This window comes from Vipera berus, assembly GCF_964194415.1.
Source record: "Vipera berus genome assembly, chromosome: 1".
Taxonomy (NCBI): domain Eukaryota; kingdom Metazoa; phylum Chordata; class Lepidosauria; order Squamata; family Viperidae; genus Vipera; species Vipera berus.
The window spans coordinates 243,884,905-243,909,698 of NC_138202.1; the positions used below are offsets into that span (position 1 = coordinate 243,884,905).

At 42.4% G+C, this 24,794-nt stretch overlaps 1 protein-coding gene across 1 annotated transcript in view; it reads right to left on the reverse strand.

Moving 5' to 3' along the window:
- Nucleotides 1-24,794, reverse strand: part of MDN1 (midasin AAA ATPase 1) — a 126,133-nt gene that overhangs the window by 56,809 nt on the left and 44,530 nt on the right. Inside the window, exons 44-58 of the mRNA XM_081331608.1 lie at nucleotides 24,365-24,524; nucleotides 23,387-23,503; nucleotides 22,485-22,693; nucleotides 21,696-21,841; nucleotides 19,973-20,175; nucleotides 14,479-14,699; nucleotides 12,081-12,194; nucleotides 11,369-11,501; nucleotides 9,394-9,503; nucleotides 8,436-8,569; nucleotides 5,441-5,601; nucleotides 4,877-4,997; nucleotides 2,185-2,395; nucleotides 1,807-2,029; nucleotides 207-333 (exon numbers count right to left, since the gene is read on the reverse strand). Coding sequence (XP_081187734.1) covers nucleotides 207-333; nucleotides 1,807-2,029; nucleotides 2,185-2,395; nucleotides 4,877-4,997; nucleotides 5,441-5,601; nucleotides 8,436-8,569; nucleotides 9,394-9,503; nucleotides 11,369-11,501; nucleotides 12,081-12,194; nucleotides 14,479-14,699; nucleotides 19,973-20,175; nucleotides 21,696-21,841; nucleotides 22,485-22,693; nucleotides 23,387-23,503; nucleotides 24,365-24,524 — 2,390 coding nt within the window. The remainder of the gene's footprint in view (nucleotides 1-206; nucleotides 334-1,806; nucleotides 2,030-2,184; nucleotides 2,396-4,876; nucleotides 4,998-5,440; nucleotides 5,602-8,435; nucleotides 8,570-9,393; nucleotides 9,504-11,368; nucleotides 11,502-12,080; nucleotides 12,195-14,478; nucleotides 14,700-19,972; nucleotides 20,176-21,695; nucleotides 21,842-22,484; nucleotides 22,694-23,386; nucleotides 23,504-24,364; nucleotides 24,525-24,794) is intronic.

Sequence of the window (24,794 nt, forward strand, 5' to 3'; positions counted from 1 at the left end):
ATATTCATTGTAGAGTTACAATGAATCTGATCAACCCATTTCAAGTTTCCCTTTAGCTCCTGTAAAAGAAAAGCAATTTCTCTATACAGTTAAAGAAGATGACATAAAGTAGTTTTGTGTTTGAATATTAATCAACATGTTTACAATCAATCATTAAAAAAGGGAAGGAATTTATTCAGCTTTAAAGTGGTGTGTTTTTTTTTTACCTTATAACAGTCTAGTAGATAATAAAGTCCTTGAAGTTGTTGAGAGGTAGCTGGTGTCAACTTAAGGCAAAAAGCAATAAAGGGCTTTATTTCTAAAAAGGTGCTTAACTCATCATTGTTGCTATTCCTGAAAATAATGAGAAAAGCATCTATTGAAACTTAGCTGTTTCAGCTAAGTACAGCAATAATGAAAAAGGTAAAAAATCTAAGATTAAATCACCAAAATATATAAGACTATTTGTATGCTCAAAACTGTTCAAACTGAGTAAATTTCAGTAAATTTGGTCACGAAATCAATTTTACACCATACTGTTCCTTACATTTCTGTTAACAGGATTTAAGCTTAAAAAACTCTACTCATTTATAACCCAAGTTTTTTTTTGTATCAACAGTGGCCTATAAAAGCTTGCAACTATGGGCCATATTATTCTAATATGGGTACTCCTTGGGTTACAACCACTCGTTCAGCAACTGTTCAAAGTGATGAACAAGGGGAATTTACGACCTGTCCTCCAACTTGCAGCTGACCCTAGAAACACATGATCACAATTTGGCTGTTTGGCAACCAGCTATTACTTATGTGATCGCCACTTCCAATATTCCCTGCCAGCTTCCCATAAGCAAGGTCAATGGAGAAGACTCTGGGCAGGTAGGCGACTGCCCTCTTGGATACCCCTGCCAGGCCACAGCTTTACCCCCAACCATCACACTAAAACATCCATTGACGCTCGTACAGAAACACCCACCCTCACACCATAGTACCCACCCACATGCCTGTATTCACACTGTGCTGCAATACCCCTCCACATGCCCGCTCACATTTGCTCTGCAGCACCCACCTCTGCAGCTGTCAACACTTGCATCACAGCACGCTCATCCACCCCACCTGCCCTTGTGCCACCCCGTAGCACACCCGCACACAAATGCCATCACTTGTCCTACACCACAGTATAGCCCCACCACACAGCCATACTCAAGCTCAGCTGTAGCACACACACCTGCACTCCATAACATTCATTCACCTGTCACCGTACTTGTGAGCTTCCTAAGAAAGGCATGTTGTGATTGGGACTTGCAACTTCCTGCTGGCTTCCCCACTGACTATTTATTTGAAGCTGACAAGTCCTTGCGTAATAACCCATGATCCTTGCTTAACAATGGCAATGGGGACTACTGGGATTGCTACTGCTAAACAATGCAGTTACATGACATTATGCTTTACGATCGCATCACTTAGCAAGGGAAATTCTTGTCCCAATTCCTGCTGTTTAAGCAAGAATAAACAACTATTTTTTTACTGAAAGACAGACTTCAACTGAATTACAATTAGTTGGTCTCTGAATCAGAGAAAGAACAGAATGCCTGTGAGATGTTCTGCCATATACTTGTTGTGGCTTTCTGACACCTATGCAGTTTGGGTAGAGAATAAGCTGTGAACACATGATAAAATGCCGAGACCAAATTCAGACAGAAGTGCCTTCCTTTCACTGTATAATGTTTTGCACTATGATTTTTTTTAAAAAATGGAAAAAGCAAGAACCAATTCCTGACTACTTTCACAATATCACAGCAGTGGTAAAGGCACCATTTTGATTCTCACCTTTTAAAATAAACCTCAGCAATACAATCACAGGTCAGCTTGTACTGCCACAACACAGCTAGATACTCCATTGCAGGCCACAATTGTACTCTGTTACACAGCTGAGTTAACAGAGCAGGATCCAGTTGCTGGCGTTCAGCAGGCTTCCCTTCCTGCAGGCTAATTAAAGCTCCTCCTTCTTTTAACTTTGACTGCTGGAGATTCACCAATGTCTGAAATTCATCTGTAAGGAAAGAAGAAAAGAATAATTAAAAATGGTGCAACCAAGACTTTCTCTAAAAAAAAAATAATCTAAACAGAAAATATTTTTTTGTATATAAATAGCACATTGTTACAACACTTTTCTTACAAGAGATTTAGTTTTCAGGACTAATTTACCTGAACAAAACTCTTTCAAACAACTGGCACGGAAGACTAGGCCTTGAGCTTGAAGTAACACTGCTTTTATCTTCCACTCTGCAGTGACAGTTCTCAGTATACAGATCTCTTTCTGCCATTGATCGTCTCCAAAGGCAGGCTTCAGCTCTGGGATATGAAGAGCTTTGGAGAGTCTCCTGAGTTGGACAGCAGTTTCCAGTATTTCTTTATCCTAGTAAAAGTTGAGTGATAGTTAAAAAAAATGTAAAAGAGTGACAACTCTAGCCCAGCAATTTTGAATGTGTTTTTTTTTCTTTTTTCAATTAAAAAAAATAAATCTCATGTTATTTAGGCTGAATTTGTACATTTAAGACCAAAGAAAGAGGAGAAGGATTCCGTACACATGGATTATAAATGCCAGAAGTTCCCACCAGTCAACAATACAGCAATAAGAAATTGCTGTGTGTGTATATATATATGATTTCAAGAAGTTATAGAGCAGGGGTGTCAAACTCAATTTCATCGAGGGCCGCATCAGCATTGCGGTTGCCCTCAGGGGGCCGGGTGGGTATGGCCAGGGTGGGCGTTGCCTACTGGGTGGGCGTGGCTAGAGTGCATATGGCCTACTGGATGGGCATGGCCAGCTCTACATCGTTCGTATCAAGGGTGCCTATGGGGGTCTGGGCAGGAGTGGGACAGATCTGAGGGTCTCTGACAGAAGGAGGGTCTCTGGGCCAGGGCCAAGGCAGTGGGGGCCGTTCCCTCACTATTTCCAGGATGGCTTCATGGGCCACATGAAACCACTTCGCGGACCGCATCCGGCCCCCGGGCCTTGTGTTTGACATGTCTGTTATAGAGGAAACTTTCCGCTTGTGTCACTGGAACGGAAGAGGAAAATGGGGTCCTCACTGGGAATGGGGAATCCATGACCTTCTAGAAGGTACTAAACTCCCACCAACCTGTAGCATCAGGCCCTTGTTAGGAGCTGTAAATCCCCATTTCTCATCTAATTGTACTGTTTTTAATTTCTAGATTATTCACTCCTTGTAAACAATTAAGAGGTTAGCAGAGAATTCAGGTAAAAGGGAACTACTGTGCCATACCTGTTCTGCATGTAATCAGGTGCTCTGCCATGGGTTGTAGTCACCCAACATAGTTAACTAAGTTAGATAAAGCTAGCAAATGTGTGTGAATAATATGCTAAACAAGGGGTAGGCAACCTTGGCTCTTTTATGACTCGTGGACTTCAACTCCCAGAATTCCTGAGCCGGCTGGCTCAGGAATTCTGGGAGTTGAAGTCCACGAGTCATAAAAGAGCCAAGGTTGCTGGCTCAGGAATTCTGGGAGTTGAAGTCCACGAGTCATAAAAGAGTCAAGGTTGCCTACCCCTGTGCTAAACTTTGGACTATTTGCTTTTTGTGGTTTATCATATTATACAAATTAAACCTTTCAATCAGATGATTCAAACCAATTGCTGCATAAACTCCAACAACAAAGTTAAGTATATTGTATGAACAGTTATCGAGACACAACCCATTCTAGGTGGAACCAGGTCTACCTTTCCACAGAGGCAGCAGGTACGTTGTATACTGAAATTTATACAAATCATGGACTTTTTAGAAAAAAGAAAAATCAAGCAACTGAATCTGTGACTTGTATTAGTTTGATCAGAAGTGGGCAACCTGAGGCATGCAAGACCCAAGGATTCCATTTGTAACCAACCAGAAACTCCCAAGAATACATTCTTGAAACTTGTTTCGCTTCATTTTTAATTCAGTGCTAAAAGTAAGAATGGAAAGAGGCAAGTCTTTGGCAATTGCACCACTCCTCTATCTACCCTTAAATTCGACACCCTCGGCCCTCAAATGGCTTCAAATATAGCAATCACAGGCTGTTTATGGGCCCTGGCAACACTCGAGGACAGAATTTAAGGCTACTCAAGAGATTTGCTTCCCAAAACTTCCCATTCTTGTCCTCCACACAGAAAATTCTGAATAAGTGCAGCTGGAAAAAAAATCAGTCTTTTCTGTTTCAGTCACACCATCTCATCATCAGATCGCTTACTGTAATCCTTGCACATATCGAGTAGGTTGAATTGCTCCATCATCACTCTTGATGCTACAGACCCTTCAGCTCCTATTAATACCATCCAACTGGCTTCTACCGAATTAACACTCTATTGGAATTTATCTGCAACATTACTAATAATGAGCTTCTGCCCGTTTGTCAATAAACCTGCAAACTTCATGTAAAAGGGGAGTTTAAAGATGAGTACTATATTTTCAAAAATGGGAAATCTACGGCTTCTGGACAAGTTCTGTGTGCAATCAGCCACCTGACAGTCTAAACAGGAAGGTAAATAAATGTAGGTCTGATGGTTTTAACATCAGCTCTTTTTTCTCCCTTCCACTCCCCTTACCCTTTTAGCAGATAAAGGTTTACAGACCAGCAATTACTCAGTCACTGAGTGGATATAAGTGATATAGTCAATATCAGGTTCCATCAGAAATTGCTTGCGTAAGCCACTTTGAGCTCAAGAGCTCTTGAGAATTCAAACTCCGGTACATTATGTTCTCTAGCTCTGCTGGTATAGATGTTGCCCTAATATTGGGCTGGAAAAATTTATTTAGGTTTCTATATCAACGTAACATAGTTTTTAAAAGTTGCCATTAAAAATATCTATGCTTAGTGAAAAATACGAACAAATGCATACCTTGAAGGGAAGAGGTTTCCCCAAGGCCTTCTGTAGCTTTTTAATGCTGGTGGAAATACCCTCTGGACTAGCAAGAGAAGACTGTATTTGCTGTGACACAGACTGAATTTCCTTGGACAATCTTAAAATGGAACAAACAAATATTTATACAAACTTTTCAGAGAGGAAACTTTGATCATTAAATCACCCATGGATGTTCTGAACCAACCTTCACCAAAGAATGTCTAACAAGTTGGGAAAGACTAATATATTTATGCAGTGGCCTATAATTTAAAGTTTATGAACAGGACACTGATAGAAAACACACGGACAGGCAGATTGGCACTTAAAAGCACCTAAGCCATAAACGGGAAAACCATACTTTTGCCTAGCATGTTGTGCAAATTCTATTCATTCAGCTACTTCACGTCTTAAATTTGTTATGTGAATCCACCAAATGGGTTAATTACATAAGCCCACATTCAGTTAACCAGGGCTATAGGGCTTCATCTGAACACAGCCTACTGGAAAGGAGGATTCTTGGAAAAGCTAATAGTACTGTAGAAAATTACAAAGCACACATACTTTTGCTGTTCATATCCGCTCAGAAACTGAGGTATTCTGCTGATTAAATGTTTCACAACCCAGTGCCAGTGGAGAGACAAGAGCATCAAGCCAGGAGAATCCACAGTCACCGTATCAGAAGTTGTCCAAAACCTGTCACGCCACAACAAGCTATGCAGAATCTAGAAGCAAGCCAGAGAGAATACGTTCTTTAAATATAGCAGTATGTCTCAGATGAAGAACTACTACTTTCATATCAGGAAATATCAGTTTCTTGTTTTGAGGATAACAAGAGAAGAAAGCAGCCTTCCATATCTATTCCTCTCACATTCTACACTACTCTCAAGGACATTTCCAGTTATGAAGGAGAGACACTTTTGTGCTCCTAATGGGACCCTAGATGAAATTCTTAGCTTCCAAGCTTCTTATGGCAAAAATATACCACAGGTAGTTCTCAAGTTAAAAAAGTCAATTTGGATCAGAATTTTTGTCACTAAGCACGTGATTGTAAAGTGTGACCGCATCTTTTAGCGCGGACGCTCCCTGTAGTTCTGCTTAACTGTACCGCACAATTGTTAGGTGAGGCAACTTCCTGCTGGCTTGCCGCAACCAAAGACAGTGGGAAAGCCAGCAGAAAGTTGCAAGTCCCAGGCCAACAGGCAGGAAAAGGGAGAGAAGTGGTTTTCACAATGAAGCATGGTATGGAGAAGTTTTGTAAGTGGCTACTGCAGCAAGAGCGTCGAGGGGCTGGGAAAGTGTGAATGGACAAGGGAGGCTTAGCCCAGTGACTTGTGATCTTCCCTGTCGGCTTCCCCATTGATTTTTCTGGGGAAGCCAGCAGGGAAGGTTACAAATGATGAGTGCATGATTCTGGGACGCATGACAACTGATTGTAAGTGTAAATGGATTGCCAGACACCCAAATTGTGATCACGTGACCATGCTGGGATAGCCAGAATTCCGAGGACCAGTTATAACCACCATTCATTTAATGCTGTTGTAACTTGGAATAGTCACTGACCAAACAGTCACAGATCGAGGACTATCTGTACTACCAAAATACAATAAAAGAACCAAAGCTATGTACAATTTTAAACAAAAGTATCTGAAGCTAATAATTCACATAGTAGGTAGCAAATCTATCCAAGCTATATTAATTCCAATTCCAGAATAATTGAACTTTTGAAGAGAGAAAAAATATATCATTGTAGAGTTACACAGAGAGAGAGAGGGGAAAAAATGTCTTGGTGTTATTTGGAAGTTATATATTCTTCATCCACATGGACAATCCCAAAGCTCAGCAAGACTTATGCTTCCAACAAGCTGAAAATACATGTGGAATTATTGGAAGCAGAATCCTGCAAGGGAAGTCCAAAGTGATTGCTTTTCTTTTTCTTTATGTCCTCTTTAGCATTTGAGCAGAATTATTTCTCAGGTTTAATAATCAATTACCATTCCTTTGTTTCATTCCAACCTGTATCCATTTATGGGATTAATCATTCAAAAATCTGCAATATTACACTTTCCTCCCACTACTCATTGACACTGGTAAACATTTATATATGCTAGTCTCATTAACTTCTTTCCCTAGCCTAGACCAGGGGTAGGCAACCTTGGCGCCCTCATGACTTGTGGGCTTCAATACCCAGAATTCCTGAACCAGCCATGCTGACTCAGGAATTCTGGGAGTTGAAGTCCGCAAGTCCTCAAAGAGCCAAGGTTGCCTACCCCTGGCCTAGACCACAGGTCGGCCACCTGCGGCTCCGGAGCCGCATGCGGCTCTTTGAGCCGTCTCTTGCGGCTCCCAGCCGCCCGGTGCGCGCGCACCTCTTCCAACGGGCAGTGGTGCGCGCGCACCTCTCCAAATGGAGAGTGGCACCGCCCGTTTGGAGAGGTGCACGCGCACCTCCCCGAATGGGCGGAGGTGCGCGCGCACCTCCGCGCGAAGGGGCAGCGGTGCCGCTCTTTCAGGAAGCTGCCGCGGCCCGTCTCTGAAGCTGCCGAAAGCGGCAGCTTAGCAGACGGGCCGCGGCAGCTTCCTGAAAGAGCGGCGCCCCTGCCCATTCCGAGAGGTGCGCGCGCACCTCTCCGAACGACCGGAGTTGCGCGCGCACCTCCCCAAACCTTTGGGGAGGTGCGCGCGTACCTCCGCGCGAAGGGGCAGCGGTGCCGCTCTTTCAGGAAGCTGCCGCGGCCCGTCTCTGAAGCTGCCGAAAGCGGCAGCTTAGCAGACGGGCCGCGGCAGCTTCCTGAAAGAGCGGCGCCCCTGCCCATTCCGAGAGGTGCGCGCGCACCTCTCCGAACGACCGGAGTTGCGCGCGCACCTCCCCAAACCTTTGGGGAGGTGCGCGCGTACCTCCGCGCGAAGGGGCAGCGGTGCCGCTCTTTCAGGAAGCTGCCGCGGCCCGTCTCTGAAGCTGCCGAAAGCGGCAGCTTAGCAGACGGGCCGCGGCAGCTTCCTCAAAGAGCGGCACCGCTGCCCATTCGCGCGGAGGTACGCGCGCACCTCCGGTCGTTCGGAGAGGTGCGCGCGCACCTCTCGGAATGGGCAGGGGCGCCGCTCTTTGAGGAAGCTGCCACGGCCCGTCTGCAAGCTTTGCAGACGGGCCGTCGCCGTCGGGCAACCGGGAACCGGTTCCATCTCATTTTTTAAAAAATGGCAGCCGCGTGCGTCCGCGCATGCGCAAAAAACCTTTTTGCGCATGCGCGTGCATGGACACACGCACGCGGCTCCCTCTTTTTTTAATTTGTGATGGAACCGGTTCCCAGTGGCTCTTTTTCTTTTTTAGGTTGCCGACCCCTGGCCTAGACCATCCTTCTCAAAGGTTTCTTCTACAACACTACAATTAATATTGATCCTTTGTAGCAAAAATCCATTTAAGCAAGTATCTAAAAAAATACTATGGGGAAATCAGGTGTGTGTGTGTGGGGGGGGGGAGATAATATGGGGACCTGATGAAACGCCAAGATACTATTTACAGCTCAAGGGTTAAAAAATATCTATATTGCCTACTTACTTCATATAACTTCTCATCAGACACAGCAACTTGTGTAGATTTCACCCAGTGCAGTACGAAAGCATCCCAAAGTTCAAAAAAGGCAGCAAGGTGGGCCACAACAGCATGTGGAAATGAGGTGTGATTACCAGGATCTTTAAGTTCAAGATAAAATTAAACCAAAGAAAGTATGTACCAATATCTACTACAGTTTGCATTAACAGTACATTATTCAATTCGTGAGTAGCAGTTAACAAAACGCTGAAGATGTCTGCAACCTCTTCTTCTGAATTCTTTGTAGAAAGTTAATGTACCGTAGTTTATAAATGCACTATTATTTTTCTCAGAAAATTACCAAATGTAAAAGGTGTACAAAGCTTGAATTGTACAATCAGATGCAACATATGCAACCACCATTTCTCCCCGACACAGCTTGGGTGCATTCCCTAGAGTTCTTCAAAAGTTGCCACCAAATTGTAAATTTAAATCTGATAAAGAGAGGAAAAATAATGGATAGGCAAAGAGAAATCCTATTAACTGCATTTAAATATTTTAGTTTAAATTAAGCCAATTCTAATTTTTTTCTGGGCCCATCCATCACGTTAACTCACAAAGATGTGCAGTCCTCAGCTTGAAAGAGTCTGCCTGAACTCCTGAATTCCCAATGGACTAAAATGAGAATATGCAACTTGGTGCTCTTTGTGAATTTTGGACAACTCATACAAGTCTACCAAGATTAGGTATTACAAAAATTGTGCTTCAAACATCTGAAAAGTAGCAACTTGCTCGTCTTTTCCTTAACAGGTTCAAGAACTACGCCACACGATATCAAAGTTCCAATGTTAGTTCCATAAGTTATGTAATTTTATAAAGTTAAATCTTCTTGCAACTATAGCTTATTCATTTTATCCATTATAATTAAAAGAAAATGGTAAGTTGCTAAATTTTCACTTATTAAAAGCAGAAGCATATTGTATACCTTTATAGAACTCTATAGACACTCTCAAAGCACTAGTTCTGGTTTTTTTGGTATTAATCAAACTTCTTTCAACATAACTCTTTCTCTCCCGGTTCAGAAATAGGATTGCCCTGTAATTACAACATAATACACAACAAATGTCATTGAAATTATGGTGTCGGGAACATACAGCCCACAAAATAAATTTCATTATGATATCAAAGTTGCACCAATATAACGCCAAATGTTCTAAGACAGGGGTGTCAAACTCAATTTCATTGAGGGCCGCATCAGCATTGCGGTTGCCCTCAGGGGGCCGGGGGGGTATGGCCAGGGTGGGCGTGGCTAGAGTGCGTATGGCCTACTGGGTGGGCGTGGCCAGCTCTACATCGTTCGCATCAAGGGTGCCTATGGGGGCCTGGGCAGGAGTGGGAAAGATCTGAGGGTCTCTGGGCAAGGGCCAAGGCAGTGGGGGCCGTTCCCTCACTGTTTCCAGGATGGCTTCACGGGCCACATGAAACCACTTTGCGGGCCGGATCTGGCCCCCGGGCCTTGTCTTTGACATGTCTGTTCTAAGATACCACTACAATAAAATGGACCATGCCAACCAATTTTAATTCTTAGATGGCAACAGGAGATTAGAAATGGGAGGAAATTATTCTTTATGTGATAATCAACAGTAATGAAAAGTGATTTATGAATTTTGGATGATTTATTTTGAAACAGGAGCATGCATTCCCTCATAAATGCTGAAGGATTCAGAGAAAAGCAATAGAGCCCTGCACTGTTAAAAAGTATGAGAATATGGAAAATTGATTATAGGTTTTATTGGACATGTTTCAGTCACACACTCACACACACATACACGCCTGGTAATGGCAAGCTTTGAGCTCTTCTAATCCCCTCAAAAAGTACTCTACAATTTGTTTTTATTGAAAAGTTTTACAAAGTTTTAATGAAACCCCCCCTCCCCACCAACCCTCCCCCTTCCCTCCCCTCCCCCGGACTTCCCAAAGCAGAATACAGGGTATTACATATAGCAATCTTAAGCAAACATATGCTAAATATCTAATACAATGTTAACAAATCTTCCACCCTTTAACTCCCTTATAATAAAACTAAAATAATTATAATAACACTTCTATAATTATTAAAAATTATTCATATGCTATTTGAAACTTTCTAGTCCCATATTTGTTTTGAATATAATCAATCCATTTTTTCCATTCCAAAATATATTTTTCTTGTGACTGGTCTTTCAAATATGCTGAAACTTTTGCCATTTCAGCTACTCCCATTACTTTAAGTATCCATTGTTCTACTGTAGGTAAATCTTCTTTCTTCCAATATTGCGCCACCAACAATCTGGCTGCCGTTATTAAATGTAACATTAATTTAGTTTCTATAACAGTACAATCCGGAATAATCCCCAATAAAAATAACTGCGGGGTAAATCTTATTTTTTTCTTAAAAACTTTCTGAAAAATCCACCATATTTTTTATCCAAAAAGCTTTAACATTTTTACATGTCCACCATATATGATAATAAGTTGCCTCTTCATTACCACATCTCCAACACTTAGGTGGTTGATTTGGATACATACATGCTAACTTTTTAGGATCTAAATGCCATCTATAAAACATCTTATAAAAATTCTCTCTTAGGTATTGTGCTTGTGTAAACTTTACATTTCTAACCCAAATTTTTCCCCAAGTATCCATCATTATGGGCTCTTGAATATTCTGAGCCCATTTTATCATACAATCTTTAACTAACTCTGATTCTGAATCAATTTCTATAAGAGCATTATATAATCTTTTTATATGCGATTGACTTTGATCTCTAATTAGCTTTATCAAATTTTCCTCAACTTTTATTATACCAATTTTCTGATCTTCCTTCCATCTAGCTTGTAATTGTATAAACTGAAACCAAGTCTGTACTATCTTTTCTTCCTTTAAAACATTTAAAGGTTTCAGTTTCAATTAAACTCACCGATTTGAAAGTGATTTTAAAAGGATAAGCAGCTGATCTGAGTGTTCTACTTCTGTATCAAAATCGACAGAATTGCTAATCGTATCCAAACACTGCATGTTCCATCTTGGATCCATAGGAATCACATGTTCATCTAAAAAGATATATGGGAAACGACTAGTATGCTTATTTATGATCTCTCCAATAGATACTGTGAGGTAGACATACTGTACTGAATGAGATATAGGTTTGTAATTATATACTGAGAAGTAAAACATTTAAAAACAAAACAGGGAACAAACGCATTTTACCCAACATACGAGTCAGTTAATTATTTCCTAGGCCTACTCCAGGGGGTAGGCAACCTTGGCTCTTTTATGACTCGTGGACTTCAACTCCCAGAATTCCTGAGCCAGCATGGCTCAGCTTGAAAACTCTCCCTTTCCCCTCAGCATGGCTGGCTCAGGAATTCTGGGAGTTGAAGTCCACAAGTCATAAAAGAGCCAAGGTTGCCTACCCCTGGCCTAGTGTCAAAAGAAATGTTTTTCCAAAAATATTCTTCTATCCTCCAAATTTAGCTCCATTTACTTTTCACTTCCTTTTCAGTAGAAAATTCAGAAAGTGGTTATAAAGCTTTAAAAATCTCCGTTTCTTACTATTCCTTATTTGAAACCTTCAGGAAGAGAACACATACAAAATACTGTGCAGGGGAAAGGAAATGGTCTTATCTTACCTGTCATATTTGGCTGCAGCATCTTTATTACATTGCTAATTCCATTTGAGAGAGTGCTGAAGTAGAAATTATTCAGAGATGCAGCACCAGCTTCCAGTTGAGTGTGCACAGAATCTGCAGGCATTAGCAGAATTGTCAGCTTACGCTGAAATTAAGCCCACCACCTTTAGTCTGAGGTTTGAGTACAATATGTGCTTCTGTCCATGTATGTGTATATGTGCAAGGGACGGGGCAGTGGGGGAGATTTCTTCTAATAGGAGAGCTTCAGAAGACCACCCTAAACTGGAGCAGTTCTTTCTGCTAGGAGGAGACCGCCAACCCTTCTTGCACAGCAATGGATGGAAACTAATCAAGGAGAGAAGCAACCTAGAACTAAGGAGAAACTTCCTGACAGTTAGAACAATTAATCAGTGGAACAACCTGCCTCCAGAAGCTGTGAATGCTCCAACACTGGAGGTTTTTAAGAAGAAACTGGACAGACATTTGTCCGAAATGGTATAGGGTTTCCTGCCTGAGCAGGGGGTTGGACTAGATGACCTCTAAGGTCCCTTCCAACATCATCATCATCATTATTATTATAGAATGTAATCATGATGATGTTTCACCACTATGTCACATTCTTCCATTTGCTCATAAAAGAATCACGCAGCCTGTTTCCCTATTGTATCTTTTCCAGAAAACTCCCAATTCTGTACACGACTGACAACAAGAACACAGTTAAAATGCAAAATGTATTTCAAAAATAGCAGCTGCGACTCAAAGACACTGGCTAAAACGTTTTGTGATACAATGCGGAATGAAAATCTCCGATAAGCTTAAAGGTGTGAACCCATAAAAACTTGAGGATAACCAAAAGAATATGCAGTCTTGGAGACCTCTACAAATCAGACCAGAAGGAATCTCTACGGAAAGCAATCTCTGGAACATGCAATGGAGGAAGAAGAAATTGCAATGCCTCTTTTTGTAATGGCATTTCTCTTATGGTCTAAGGAACCCATTCTTATTGTAACCATGTTAGCCTGTTTTGTGGCAGGTAATGCACTGACATCATCAGGTGTTTGGCTCTAGTAACTCTGAGGTGAGGTGGAGTGGACTCTTGGGTATTTCAGAGCTAAAACAGATTTTGACTTTAAAGTGGGGGAGATGAAGGATTTTGCTGTTAAGGAAATGACAACAAATCTTTAGTAATTGGGCAGATACATCTCCTCTATGTTTACTTCAGAAACTTCCATTACATTTGGAAGGGGAAAGGGAGGAAGGAGACAAAGGAGATAGAAATCTATTTTTTTTATGGACACTTTATCTAATGGCTGATCCGTAACACTGGGAGCAACTGAATTTTGTAGAGGTAGTCCTCATTTAGCGACTTTTTTCATAATTACAATGGTGATGGAAAAGTAACTTTGCACCCAAATGCACCATTGTATTTATGACCTCCACAGGTCTGTAAAGCAAAGAAAAGGTGAAATGAGGCCTTAAACATAGCTGTGGTTTCACTTAGTGACTGCTTCACTTAACAGTTGCCAATCCCAGTGGCAGTCACCACCTGTCTGCTTGAGAAAGGCAACGAACGCAGAGGAGGCATTAGGTGAGGCAGCCCCTGAAACAAAAGCTTTGCCTGAGAAGGATTGATTCAGAAAAAGAAGATGGCTTCCTTCACAAGCTTTTCAATGAAAAGGCTGCACTTTTTTGCTGCTTCCTGAAAGCCTGTAAAAAGGAAGTTTTCCATTTTTCATAAACTGGGAGCTCAGGGAGAACTTAGCTACTGTCTTTTTGTCTGAAACTATTCACCTGCACTGGGGAGAAACAGCAGCAGAACCAAAGGCACTGGCGCTGCCAAGCACACTCCTTGCACTGAGGTGCTGGGGAGACTCACAGCAGGTGCTTCCCTGGCAATTCACAATTTTCCTCTCACACAGCTGCCCTGCTGTGTTTCCTTCTTTGTGCTTTTGTTAAGGAGAGGCTCTCTTGCTGGTGTTATGAGAAGGAAAGAGGCGAAACACCAACCTTTCTTTTAGAAAAGCTCTGAAAATACAAGCAAGGCAGGAAAAGTAAGGGCCTTTTCCTTGAGAAAATTTTAAAAAGCAACGCCTGAAAAGGAAACTCTCCCAAAGAATGGATTTTAGTTTAGTTTATTTAAAAAAAGGAGAAATTAGAAAGGAGAAAAACTCAATTGTCTGGTTTGTACATAACGTCAAATCAGATTTATTTTGCCTGGACTCTTAACTTGCCACAACATACCAATTCACTCCACCTGATAAATATTTTATCTGTTTATTTTAGGCAGCAAACTATCAGGCTAATATCTATCCATCCATCCATTGATACAGGCCGTCTTTCAGCACTACAAACATTACAATCAGCGTTTCTTCAGCAGAAGGTAAGAGTTGATACTTACCAGGCACTTCCGCTAAATTCTTTTTTATCTGATTAAGCCATCCAACTCTCAGTGTCCAGTCCTGATTGGTGGCTTTCTCTATGAATAACTTAACAGCTGCAGAGAGAACCTCTAAATCATCTGCCCAGGACTCATTCATCTCTACCGCAGCAAATTTGAGACAATCTGAATTTGGAGACCACAGAATTTTCTCAAAGTCACGTATATTAAGAGGAATTGTCCTGAAACAAAAGTTACGTTTTTGTTTTGTTTTTCAAAAAAAAAAAAATGCAATACAAAGAACGCATCAAGAGCTCAATATAAATGCCAAAGGTCTGGGAGAGACATTTCTCATTAACAGTGGGTTCTCTCTAATGGCACATCGAAAAATCCCTTCCCCATTGCAATTTCTCCCAATTTGATGTAGCTGCTACCCAAGCCTTCAGAGCCATTTGGGGGAATGGCTAGGAGAAATTCTTTTGGTTGGTGATGAAGGCATGATGTCCAATGGAATTACTGCATATAACCAAATGAGGTATTACCTGATATTAAATGGTTAGGAGCAAATAGGGCTTTCAATACATTGAAACAAGATTTGATACCTAATCTTTAACTCCATTTTGCATTCAAGCAAAATGCTTAAGTTACAATTAAGAAAGAGAAACCCTGATGGGAAATAATGTGTATACAAGGCTAAAAGTAGCCACAAGCCTTAATATTATCTGTATTTTGTTATGATCCTACATGAAAAGCACATATTTGCACCTTATAGATGAGAATCACCATATGGGAGGAGAGCCTGAAGGATGCCAATTTCCCCTTTTCCTTGATAACATCCTTCCCAGGCATCTCTGCATGCAACTATCCGGGAGAAGGCTCTGTCATGCCTACAGCTAACCACACAGAGGCTTTCAACTTAGCTAAAACATCACTTTGAAGAAGACTCTGCAGTTGAATCTGAACATATAAAAGTACCCCCCCACACACACACCCCTTTCGGGACATTCACACAAAGACAACGCCACCCATTCCGATTCACACCTAAAGCAGGCCATGAAACATGCATTTCATTATCGCATAGGCGTTTAACAGAATTAAAATGAGATTTTTAAATACACTTCAGGACTGGTATGAAGGAAGGCTATCCTTTCAGGCAGAAGAGGACCAGTGACAACAGCCTTCCCTGTATCATCACCACGCACACTATTGGAGGACTATCTTATGTACCAAAACCTATACTCCCTTATTTATTTATTTATTTATTTATTTATTTATTTATTTATTTATTTATTATCATATGGATACAATGTCAGCGAAATCTACAAATGCTAGACACAATGCAGTCCTGACAGCCTTAATTGTTAGTTCCTTCTACTCGGTGCTTGCGCACCTATCCTTCGTGCACCACAGGGAGCTAACCTATAGTCCCTGATGCTAGAGAACACAGTTTCCTTTGATTTCAAAATTAGGTGTAATTAAATATATATATGGAAGGAATCAGAAGGTACCTGTGGGTTCCTGGGGAGGGAGATTTAAAGAAGTTAAGGCTTTGTTGAATTATATCTCCCAAATTTGAAATGTGACTATTTATGAGAAGCCTTGAATATACTTGAACTATGTGATTACATACGCTTGGAAGTTCTTTGTGTACCAAATTGTCAATCCTCAGTCTTTGAATTGGCTTTATTTTTGACAGAGAGGAAAGATAAAAACTATATGGTTCCATTTGGTATAGATTTAATATGTTGTTTTAAAAACTGAGCCGTGGTATTTTCTATTTTCTATTGAGGAGGAACACGCGGATCTGGCATGCATTACAGAGACCTGGTTGGGCCCAGAGGGTGGTGTCCCTCTGGTTGAACTTTGCCCTCCGGGTTTCTGTGTGCTGCACCAGCCTCGGGCTCAGGGCAGGGGTGGTTATACGGGAGACCTTATGTCCACGGGAGACCACCGTTGTCCAGATAGGCGGGAGTCCCTTCTCATGAGATGTGGCCCTCGGGTTCAGTTGGGCCTGTTGCTTACATACCTGGCACCCAGCTGTGTGGCAACGGCCCTGCCTGAGCTGCTCGACACCCTCTCAGGGTTGGCGGTGGAGTTTCCCAGACTTATAGTTCTGGGTGACTTCAACCTGCCTTCCCTGGGAGAGTCGTCAAAGTTAGCTCGGGAGTTCATGGCTTCCATGACGGCCATGGACCTGACCCAAGTAATTCAGGGCCCGACTCATGGGGCGGGTCACACCCTTGACCTGATTTTTCTATCTGGACAATGGTTGGATGATTTGGGAGGGGGCTCGCCAACTGCTGTCCCCGTCATGGTCCGATCATTATCTCCTGCGGCTGGTCTTCCATTGTGCCACCCCCCGTTGCCGGGCTGTGGAACCGACCAGGTGGTTCCGTCCCAGGCACCTAATGGACCCAGAACGGTTCCAGATGGCCCTTGGGTCCTTACCTGTCGATGCCTTGGTGGATGCCTGGAAAAGGGCGGCCACCGAGGCACTCAACCGTGTTGTACCCTTGCGACCCCAGACTCGGCACAGATCCCACTGGGCCCCATGGTTTTCCGTGGAGCTCCGGGAGATGAAGCGTCGGAGACGGGGTCTAGAGAGCAGTTGGAGGTCCACCCGGTCTGAATCTGACCGATTGCGACTAAGAGCCTTTACAAAGTCTTACCTCGCTGCGATGAGGACAGCGAAGTCTAATTACTTCGCTGCCCTCATCGCGTCCACAGATAATCGCCCAGCCGCCCTGTTTAGGGTGACTCGCTGTCTCCTTAATTGGGAGATGAGGGAGGAACCCTTACAGGGACGGGCTAAGGAGTTTAGTCATCATCTGGTGGACAAAATCGCTCAGATCCGGACCGGTTTGGACTCTGACTGGGCAGAGTCTGGAATGGAGGAATCAAGCGGTCTTGAGCATGTTACCTGGACTGAGTTCGACCCTGTTTCCCCCGATGACGTGGACAGGATCATGAGGAGACTGAGTTCCACCACCTGTTTACTGGACCCGTGCCCCTCCTGGCTGGTCTATGCGGCTCGGGAGGACACACGAGGCTGGTTCCAAGCAGTAATATCTGCTTCCTTGAAGGAGGGTATCTTTCCCACCGCTTTGAAGGAGGCGGTGGTGAGGCCCCTCCTCAAGAAGCCTGCCCTGGACCCGGCTGTTTTAAATAACTATCATCCGGTCTCCAACCTTCGCTTTTTGGCGAAGGTTGTTGAGAGTGTGGTGGCGCATCATCTCCCTCTGTTCCTGGAGGAAACGGATTATCTTGACCCGTATCAATCGGGTTTCAGGCCTGGGTACAGCACGGAGACGGCATTGGTCGCACTGGTGAATGATCTCCGGCGGGCTCAGGACAGGGGATGTTCCTCTGTCCTAGTCCTTTTAGATCTCTCTGTGGCTTTCGATACCATAGACCATGGTATCCTACTGCGGCGTCTCAGGGGGTTAGGAGTGGGAGGCACTGTTTTACGGTTCTCCTCCTACCTCCTGGGCCGCTCGCAGTCGGTGTTGACGGGAGGGCAGAGGTTCGCCCCGAGGTCTCTCACTTGTGGAGTCCCCCATGGGTCAGTTCTCTCTCCCCTCCTGTTCAACATCTACATGAAACCGCTGGGCGAGCTCATTTGTGGTTTCGGGGTGGGGTATCATCAGTACGCTGATGATACCCAACTTTTTCTCTCCACCCCGAACCAACCCAGTGATGCACTCGACGTGATGTCCTGTTGCCTGGAAGCGGTCCGGGTTTGGATGGGGAGAAACAGGCTTCGTCTCAATCCTGCCAAGACTGAGTGGCTGTGCATACCGGCATCTCGGATAAACCAGGTTGTTCCACCACTAATGATGGGGGGTGAGGTGTTACCCCCTGTCGATAGGGCTCGCAACTTGGGCATCCACTTGGATTCACGGCTTAATTTTGAAGACCATATAGGAGCCGTGACCAGGGGGGCTTTTGCCCAGGTTCGTCTGGTGCGCCAGTTGCGGCCCTATCTGGACCGAGATGCCCTATGCACAGTCACCCATGCGCTCGTGACCTCCCGGCTAGACTACTGCAACGCTCTCTACATGGGGCTGCCCTTGAGGACCACTCGGAGGCTTCATCTGGTGCAGAATGCAGCTGCGCAAGTTGTTATGGGGGGTTTCCCGATACTCCCGTGTAACACCTCTTCTCCGTGAGCTGAATTGGCTTCCGGTTGCCCTCCGGGTGAGATTCAAGGTGCTGGTAATGACCTATAAAGCTCTAAATGGCTTGGGTCCGGATTATCTAAGGGAACACCTGCTGCCGGCGTCAACTTCCCATCGTCCTGTGCGCTCCCACAGGGAGGGCCTTCTTAGGGTACCGCCGGTCAAGGAATGCCGGCGGGTTATCCCCAGGGGAAGGGCGTTCTCTGTGGGCACACCGGCCCTTTGGAACCAACTTCCCACGGAGCTTAGGACTGCCCCCGACCTTCGCTCATTTCGCAGGGACTTGAAAACTTGGTTTTTTGAGCTGTCTGGCCCAGACTGAGGGGTTTTAATTATTTATTAATGGGGTTTTAGTTTAAATTCAGGGACTTAATTTAATCTTAGTTTTAATCGATTTTAACTTTGTATGTTATGTATTTTTAATTTTTCCCTGTAAACCGCCCTGAGTCCTACGGGAATAGGGCGGTATACAACTTTAAATAATAAATAAATAAATAAATATTAAGATGTAACTCATAATTCCCTGTGATTAAAAAAAATGTTCACACCTTTATGCTATTTTTTATCTTTGTTTCACTTTGCTTTTCTTTGTATTTTTGTTTTCTATTTGCTACTTGTTCAGAGGTATTTTTAGGATTTTTAAATATATAGTTTTAGCTGAATTGTGTACAGGATTTAGAAGTTTTGGTCAACTTCTTTTTGACAAAAGATTCCACCTGGTTTATGTAGAGCAGGTTGTCCAACCTTAGCAACTTTAAGACTGGAGGACTTCAGTTCCCAGAATTGCCCAGTTACTTGGGAAATTTTGGAAGTTGAAGGCCTCAAGTCTTAAAAGTTGCAATGGTTGGACACCCCTGCTGTAGAAGAATTGGGTATGGGTTCTTTCTCTAGAGCCAGCAAATGATAAAGGTAAAGGTTCCCCCGCACATGCGTGCTAGTCGTTTCCAACTCTAGGGGCCGGTGCTCATCTCCGTTTCAAAGCCGAAGAGCCAGTGCTTGTCCGAGGACATCTCTGTGGTCATGTGGCCAGCATGACTAGACGCCAAAGGCGCACGGAACGCTGTTACCTTCCCACTATAGTGGTCCCTATTTTTCTACTTGCATTTTTACATGCTTTCGAACTGCTAGGTGGGCAGAAGCTGGGACGAGTAACAGGCGCTCACTCTGCTACGCGGCACTCAGGATTCGACCCGACAAACTGCCGTTCTTCTGATCGATAAGCTCAGCGTCCTAACCCACTGAGCCACCGCCTCCCTTCCAGCAAATGATACTCAGCCAGAATTAATTCACTTGGGAACGTTAACCCTCAGTTGCCAAATGAAACATTTCTTGCCCACCTGTTGCTTTTTAGGTTCAGTCTGTTCAGGCAATAGGCCAGGACTTGCCCATCATTACGAACGGTAGAAAGGAGAGAATCTTCAGCTGCAAACACAGCACTGCAGGCCGAATCTGGCCATAATCCCAAGGCAAGGAGAGAAGTGTCCTTTGCTTCATCTGACTCCAATGCTGAAACATGCTTCATTATCAAATCAAGCACAAGCTAAACACAAAAGATTGCAAAAGAGGAGAGGTTATATGAGACTTCCTTTACTATAGAATATGAAAAACAATAGTGCTGTCATTGCCCTCTGTGAAAATTAAGAGTTAGATAACATTACTTCGGCACATACACAATTCCACTGCAGGGCCCTTGGTGCTCTCTATGCTTGGTTGTCTTCTTGCACGCGCTCTAGAAAACCTCACTCCCTACTAGCACTGATGATGTTATCTAGTGTGGTAATGAAAAAGCTGCAAAAAGACAATCAAGCTCACAAAATGTCACTCCCCCCCTCCCCAACTTTGCAGTCATGTCATCATGTTTTGGGTGTTTGGCAATCTGGTCACACTTATTATTGGTTGCCAATATCTGATCAATACTTGCAGTCTTGGCATTTGCTCTCTGCTGGCTTCCCCAGAAAATCAATGGAAAGCTGGCGGGGAAGGTTACCAGCTGCTGCTTGCCAAAAAGAAAGAGTTCCATGTCAAAGATTTTCACCTCTACACAAGCTGGCATGGAGCTGAAATCCTTCATGTCTGCTTGCCTGAAGCTTAAAATCCTTTCACAGGGAGCTCTTTCAGCCAAGCGCCAAGAGATGAGGGACTGAAATCCAAGCAAGACTTTCAGCTCCTGAGCAAAGACACCACAGTAAGGTAAGAAGGGCAGGTGCTTTTGGGGGGGGTGTTTATGTGTCATGGGGAAGATGTAGGCTACATAAGAGTATTTCTCCACTCAGGGTGAAAATCTTGCTTGGATTTTGGCAGGGAGGAGTTACAGCTCCTAAGTGGAGAGACACAGCATACACCAGGTTTTCTTGGGTCTTCTCCATCTCCCCTGAAACGCCCCATTCGCCTTACCTAGGATTTTGTCCACTGTTTTAAGATCACTTAACACCAGAACCAGAAGGGCTGAGATCACAGTAGCTGAATAAGGCAGTCATGTGGCATATTATTTAATGACTGCTTCACTTCAACGACCGAGACTCCAGTTTCAATAGTGGTTGTAACGCAAGGATTACTACTACTACTACTACTACTACTACTACTACTACTACTATTATTATTATTATTATTATTATTATTATTATTATTATTATTATTATTATTATTCAGTTTGAGATCCCAATAATGCATTATAGGTTTGATATTTTAGAAGAGCTAGACAGAGTAGGTTAATTTCTTAAGATTTTTTTTTTAAAAAATAGGGATAAATTCATGAAATACATTATAAAATACACAGCTGACCCGTTTCTTACTGTGCCAGTCTTACAAATCTCGTACATTTTAAGATTGGATTCAAGTTATTTTAAGCAAATTTTGGATGCTACCCACTTTGGGATAAATTTTGAATTAAAAACAATTTCTCCTTCCTTGGCTAATGTTTGTGCTCTGTTATTAGATCCATTTTTGTCAGGTGCTTCTGTCTATGAGAGTTAATGTTTGTGAAAACATGGAATCCATTGAAAAATAAGTAAATTCTTTGTTTTACTTCTACAAACCAGATTATATCTGAAAGCAGATTACCTTTTTGTCCTTTTGGTACTGTTGTGTAGATCCATAAATCTCCCAACATGCTGTATAGAAACTCTTTGCTAAACTAAGTCCCCGGTGCAACCGCTGCACAATCAGTGTTCCAGCGTGGATCAGAGTGGAAAGAGAATATGTGAAACCTGAAAAGCAAAATGTTACCATCTGGTGAGGATGTACGTATTTGAGGAATATCTGCATTAAATATAAAGAAAATTGTAACTATTTATTGTCAAAATGGTAAATTAATTTGTTTCCCATTTTTTCTTTGTTGTAGTTTTACTTTTTCTTTCAAAGCACTTTTTTGTGTGGTTTCTTTTTCCCTTTTCTTTGCAAATGCATTTCTATCATAATTATCTTCCGTGTTTTGTTCTTTGTCTTTTTATTTTTTGTTACTGTTTTAAAAGCAATATAAACAAATAAATGTTTCGTTTATGAACAGCAAAATGAGTAACTTGATTATGTGCCACCGAGTTGGTTTCGATTCTTTAGCAACCAACACATAGCTTGATTTTCTCCAGGAGGATCTGTTCCCCAAACTGGTTAATTCTTCCAACGTTCTGCCCATTGCCCCTGCTGGTTGTTCTTTTCCTTTCTTTCCTTCTATCTTTTCCAGCATTATAAATGAACCTTTGAGCCGGGATATTTGGACTCAAGTGAGAACTCTGCGTTGATTAAAAGCTTATACAATGTGCTTTCATACTGGTCTTCTTAAAGAACCCTCAAACATATCGAAAGAAAATAAATTCATCCATCCTCTGTCAAGTTATGATGTGCGCATCTCACCTGCTAGAGTTTCTTTGGCTTCTGTGTGCATGGCTATCAGCGTATCACATATGCCGTTTCCCAAGAGCCCCAGGCCATGCAACAGCAGCTTCACATCATGAGGATCCAGTGGATTTTCGTGAGTATCTCCTGGAATATAGATTTCAACTCCACGATTCCGCATGGCTCGGGATATTTCCCCATGTGTGGGATCCATTGAAAGAAAAAGTCTATTAACCAGAGCAGAACATACAGCATCTTATTTTGCTGCTAAAACAGACTGGGAGATACAGTAGGAAAAAAGACAACTCAAGAACTTTGTAAGACACATGCCCACGGTCCTTAGTAAAGGCAACCTCTGCAGTAGTTTTATAAATCGCTCCTCCCACCAATCCAAAATGTTTGTATATATTTCATGTGTTTGGTACTACAGGTTAGGCCAGGGGTCGGCAACCTCGGCTCTTTTATGACTCATGGACTTCAACTCCCAGAATTCCTGAGTCAGCATAGCTGGGAGTTGAAGTCCATGAGTCATAAAAGAGCCGAGGTTGCCTACCCCTGGGGGTTAGGCTATATCTTTGCTTAATGTAAAAGAGGAAGCTACTTCCCCCCCCCCATTTTGGTCATTATGATTTGGCAGCAGTTTTCTTCTCCAATTTTAATAACAGAACCCAGAGTTTCCTTTTCCTCTAGTCTCGTGCCTTAACTACGAGACCTACGTTGACTTATCTGTTCTGTTTCTGTGCTTGTGAAAGGTAAATGGTCTCTAATGAAAATGAACTTCTTCTGTGCACCTCCCAGATGAACGAAACCCGACTCAGTATGCCTATTTTCAAAGTGACACTTATAAAAGATGGGGGAATTCCACTGATTAAGAGTCCAAAAGGCATTTCTGTGAATGCTCAAGTGAGTAAATGCAGAACCTGAAATTTGGATGAGGAACAACACTGGGAGTTACTCCATCTGTCACTCCTCTTTCATTCAGGGTCAGGACTCCTCCGGGTTCAAGCAGAGCATTCAAGCGGTCCAACACAGAAGGGCTGCAAATTAAAAAGGGAAACCACAACAACCTCAGTGAAGTTAGGAAATGAATTCAAAACAAATTCATGTGGAAACAAAACAGATGTATTTTATTTTTTAAGAAACAGAAATCAGTTACCATTATTAATCACTTATCAGCTTATTCGCTAGTGAACTTCATTACTCTATGTGCAGATATAAAATAATCACAAGTGTGCCTTGGATGAATAAGATCCCATCTACCTAGCAAGATATCTGTGATGTTGGGAATGAACATCTTACTTCAACAATTTGTACATTATGTGCCCACTTGCATTATACAGGAATAACAGGGATGTGAGTAAATACAAAATATAGTTTCATTTTTTTTCTCTCAAATGTGTTGAATAATCTGGTATCCACAAGGATCTTTTGAGGCAAAACAGATTAAACCCTACATGAACCATTATCTAAACTGCACTAGAAATGGAGGGGTTGAGATCAGGGAAACAGCAGCAAACTTATTATCTTTCTCTTTATCTACATAGGGACTCAGTTTAAATTCTTCTAAGGTATTTAATTTAATCAGCCTGGGTCAGAGACAATTAATTAATTCACAGTTCAGCATTATGATCAAAAAGACCCAGCACCATTTTATTGTGATTCCCCCTCCCCCAAAATAAAAATCTTGTTAAGAACTGGGTTAATGTTATACAACAATATTATTTTTATTTTTTTATTTTAATTCCATTTATATCCCGCCCTTCTCCGAAGACTCAAGGCGGCTTACAAGCTTAGCAGTAGTCTTCATGACACATTTCCTCTTTAACATCAGATGTGTAGCTGAACACTCTTTTTTAAACAATAGTAGGTAAAAACAAAACTATAATTCCTAATTTTACCTGCAGAAGTTTACATTGTCCATTAGAAGCCAGTCTCCAGCCTCTAAAGCCTGAACTAACATCCCATCAACCCATTCAAAAGTCCCATGGTTATGGTTGTTCATACATTGAGCTACTTGCAACTTGATGTGACGAAACTCTTCCACAAGTGTTGAAAATCCTAGAATGAGAGTAGCCAACAAAAGGTTTCAATATTTCTGTGCTTCAAGAAGCCGGCCTTCAACATTTTGAAACATTAGCCCTAAAAACTGTTGATCATGGAAAACAACAACACATACGTTTTGGTTAACCATCATTTCTTATTTTCATTTGAATTTGTAACTGGTAGGGTTAGGGTTAGGAAGTTGAAAGGAAGTTGAACTGAAAACATTGAGTAATGACTTTAGTAAAGTATATTGTCTTTCAAAACAGCAACAGTTGCAATAAAGGA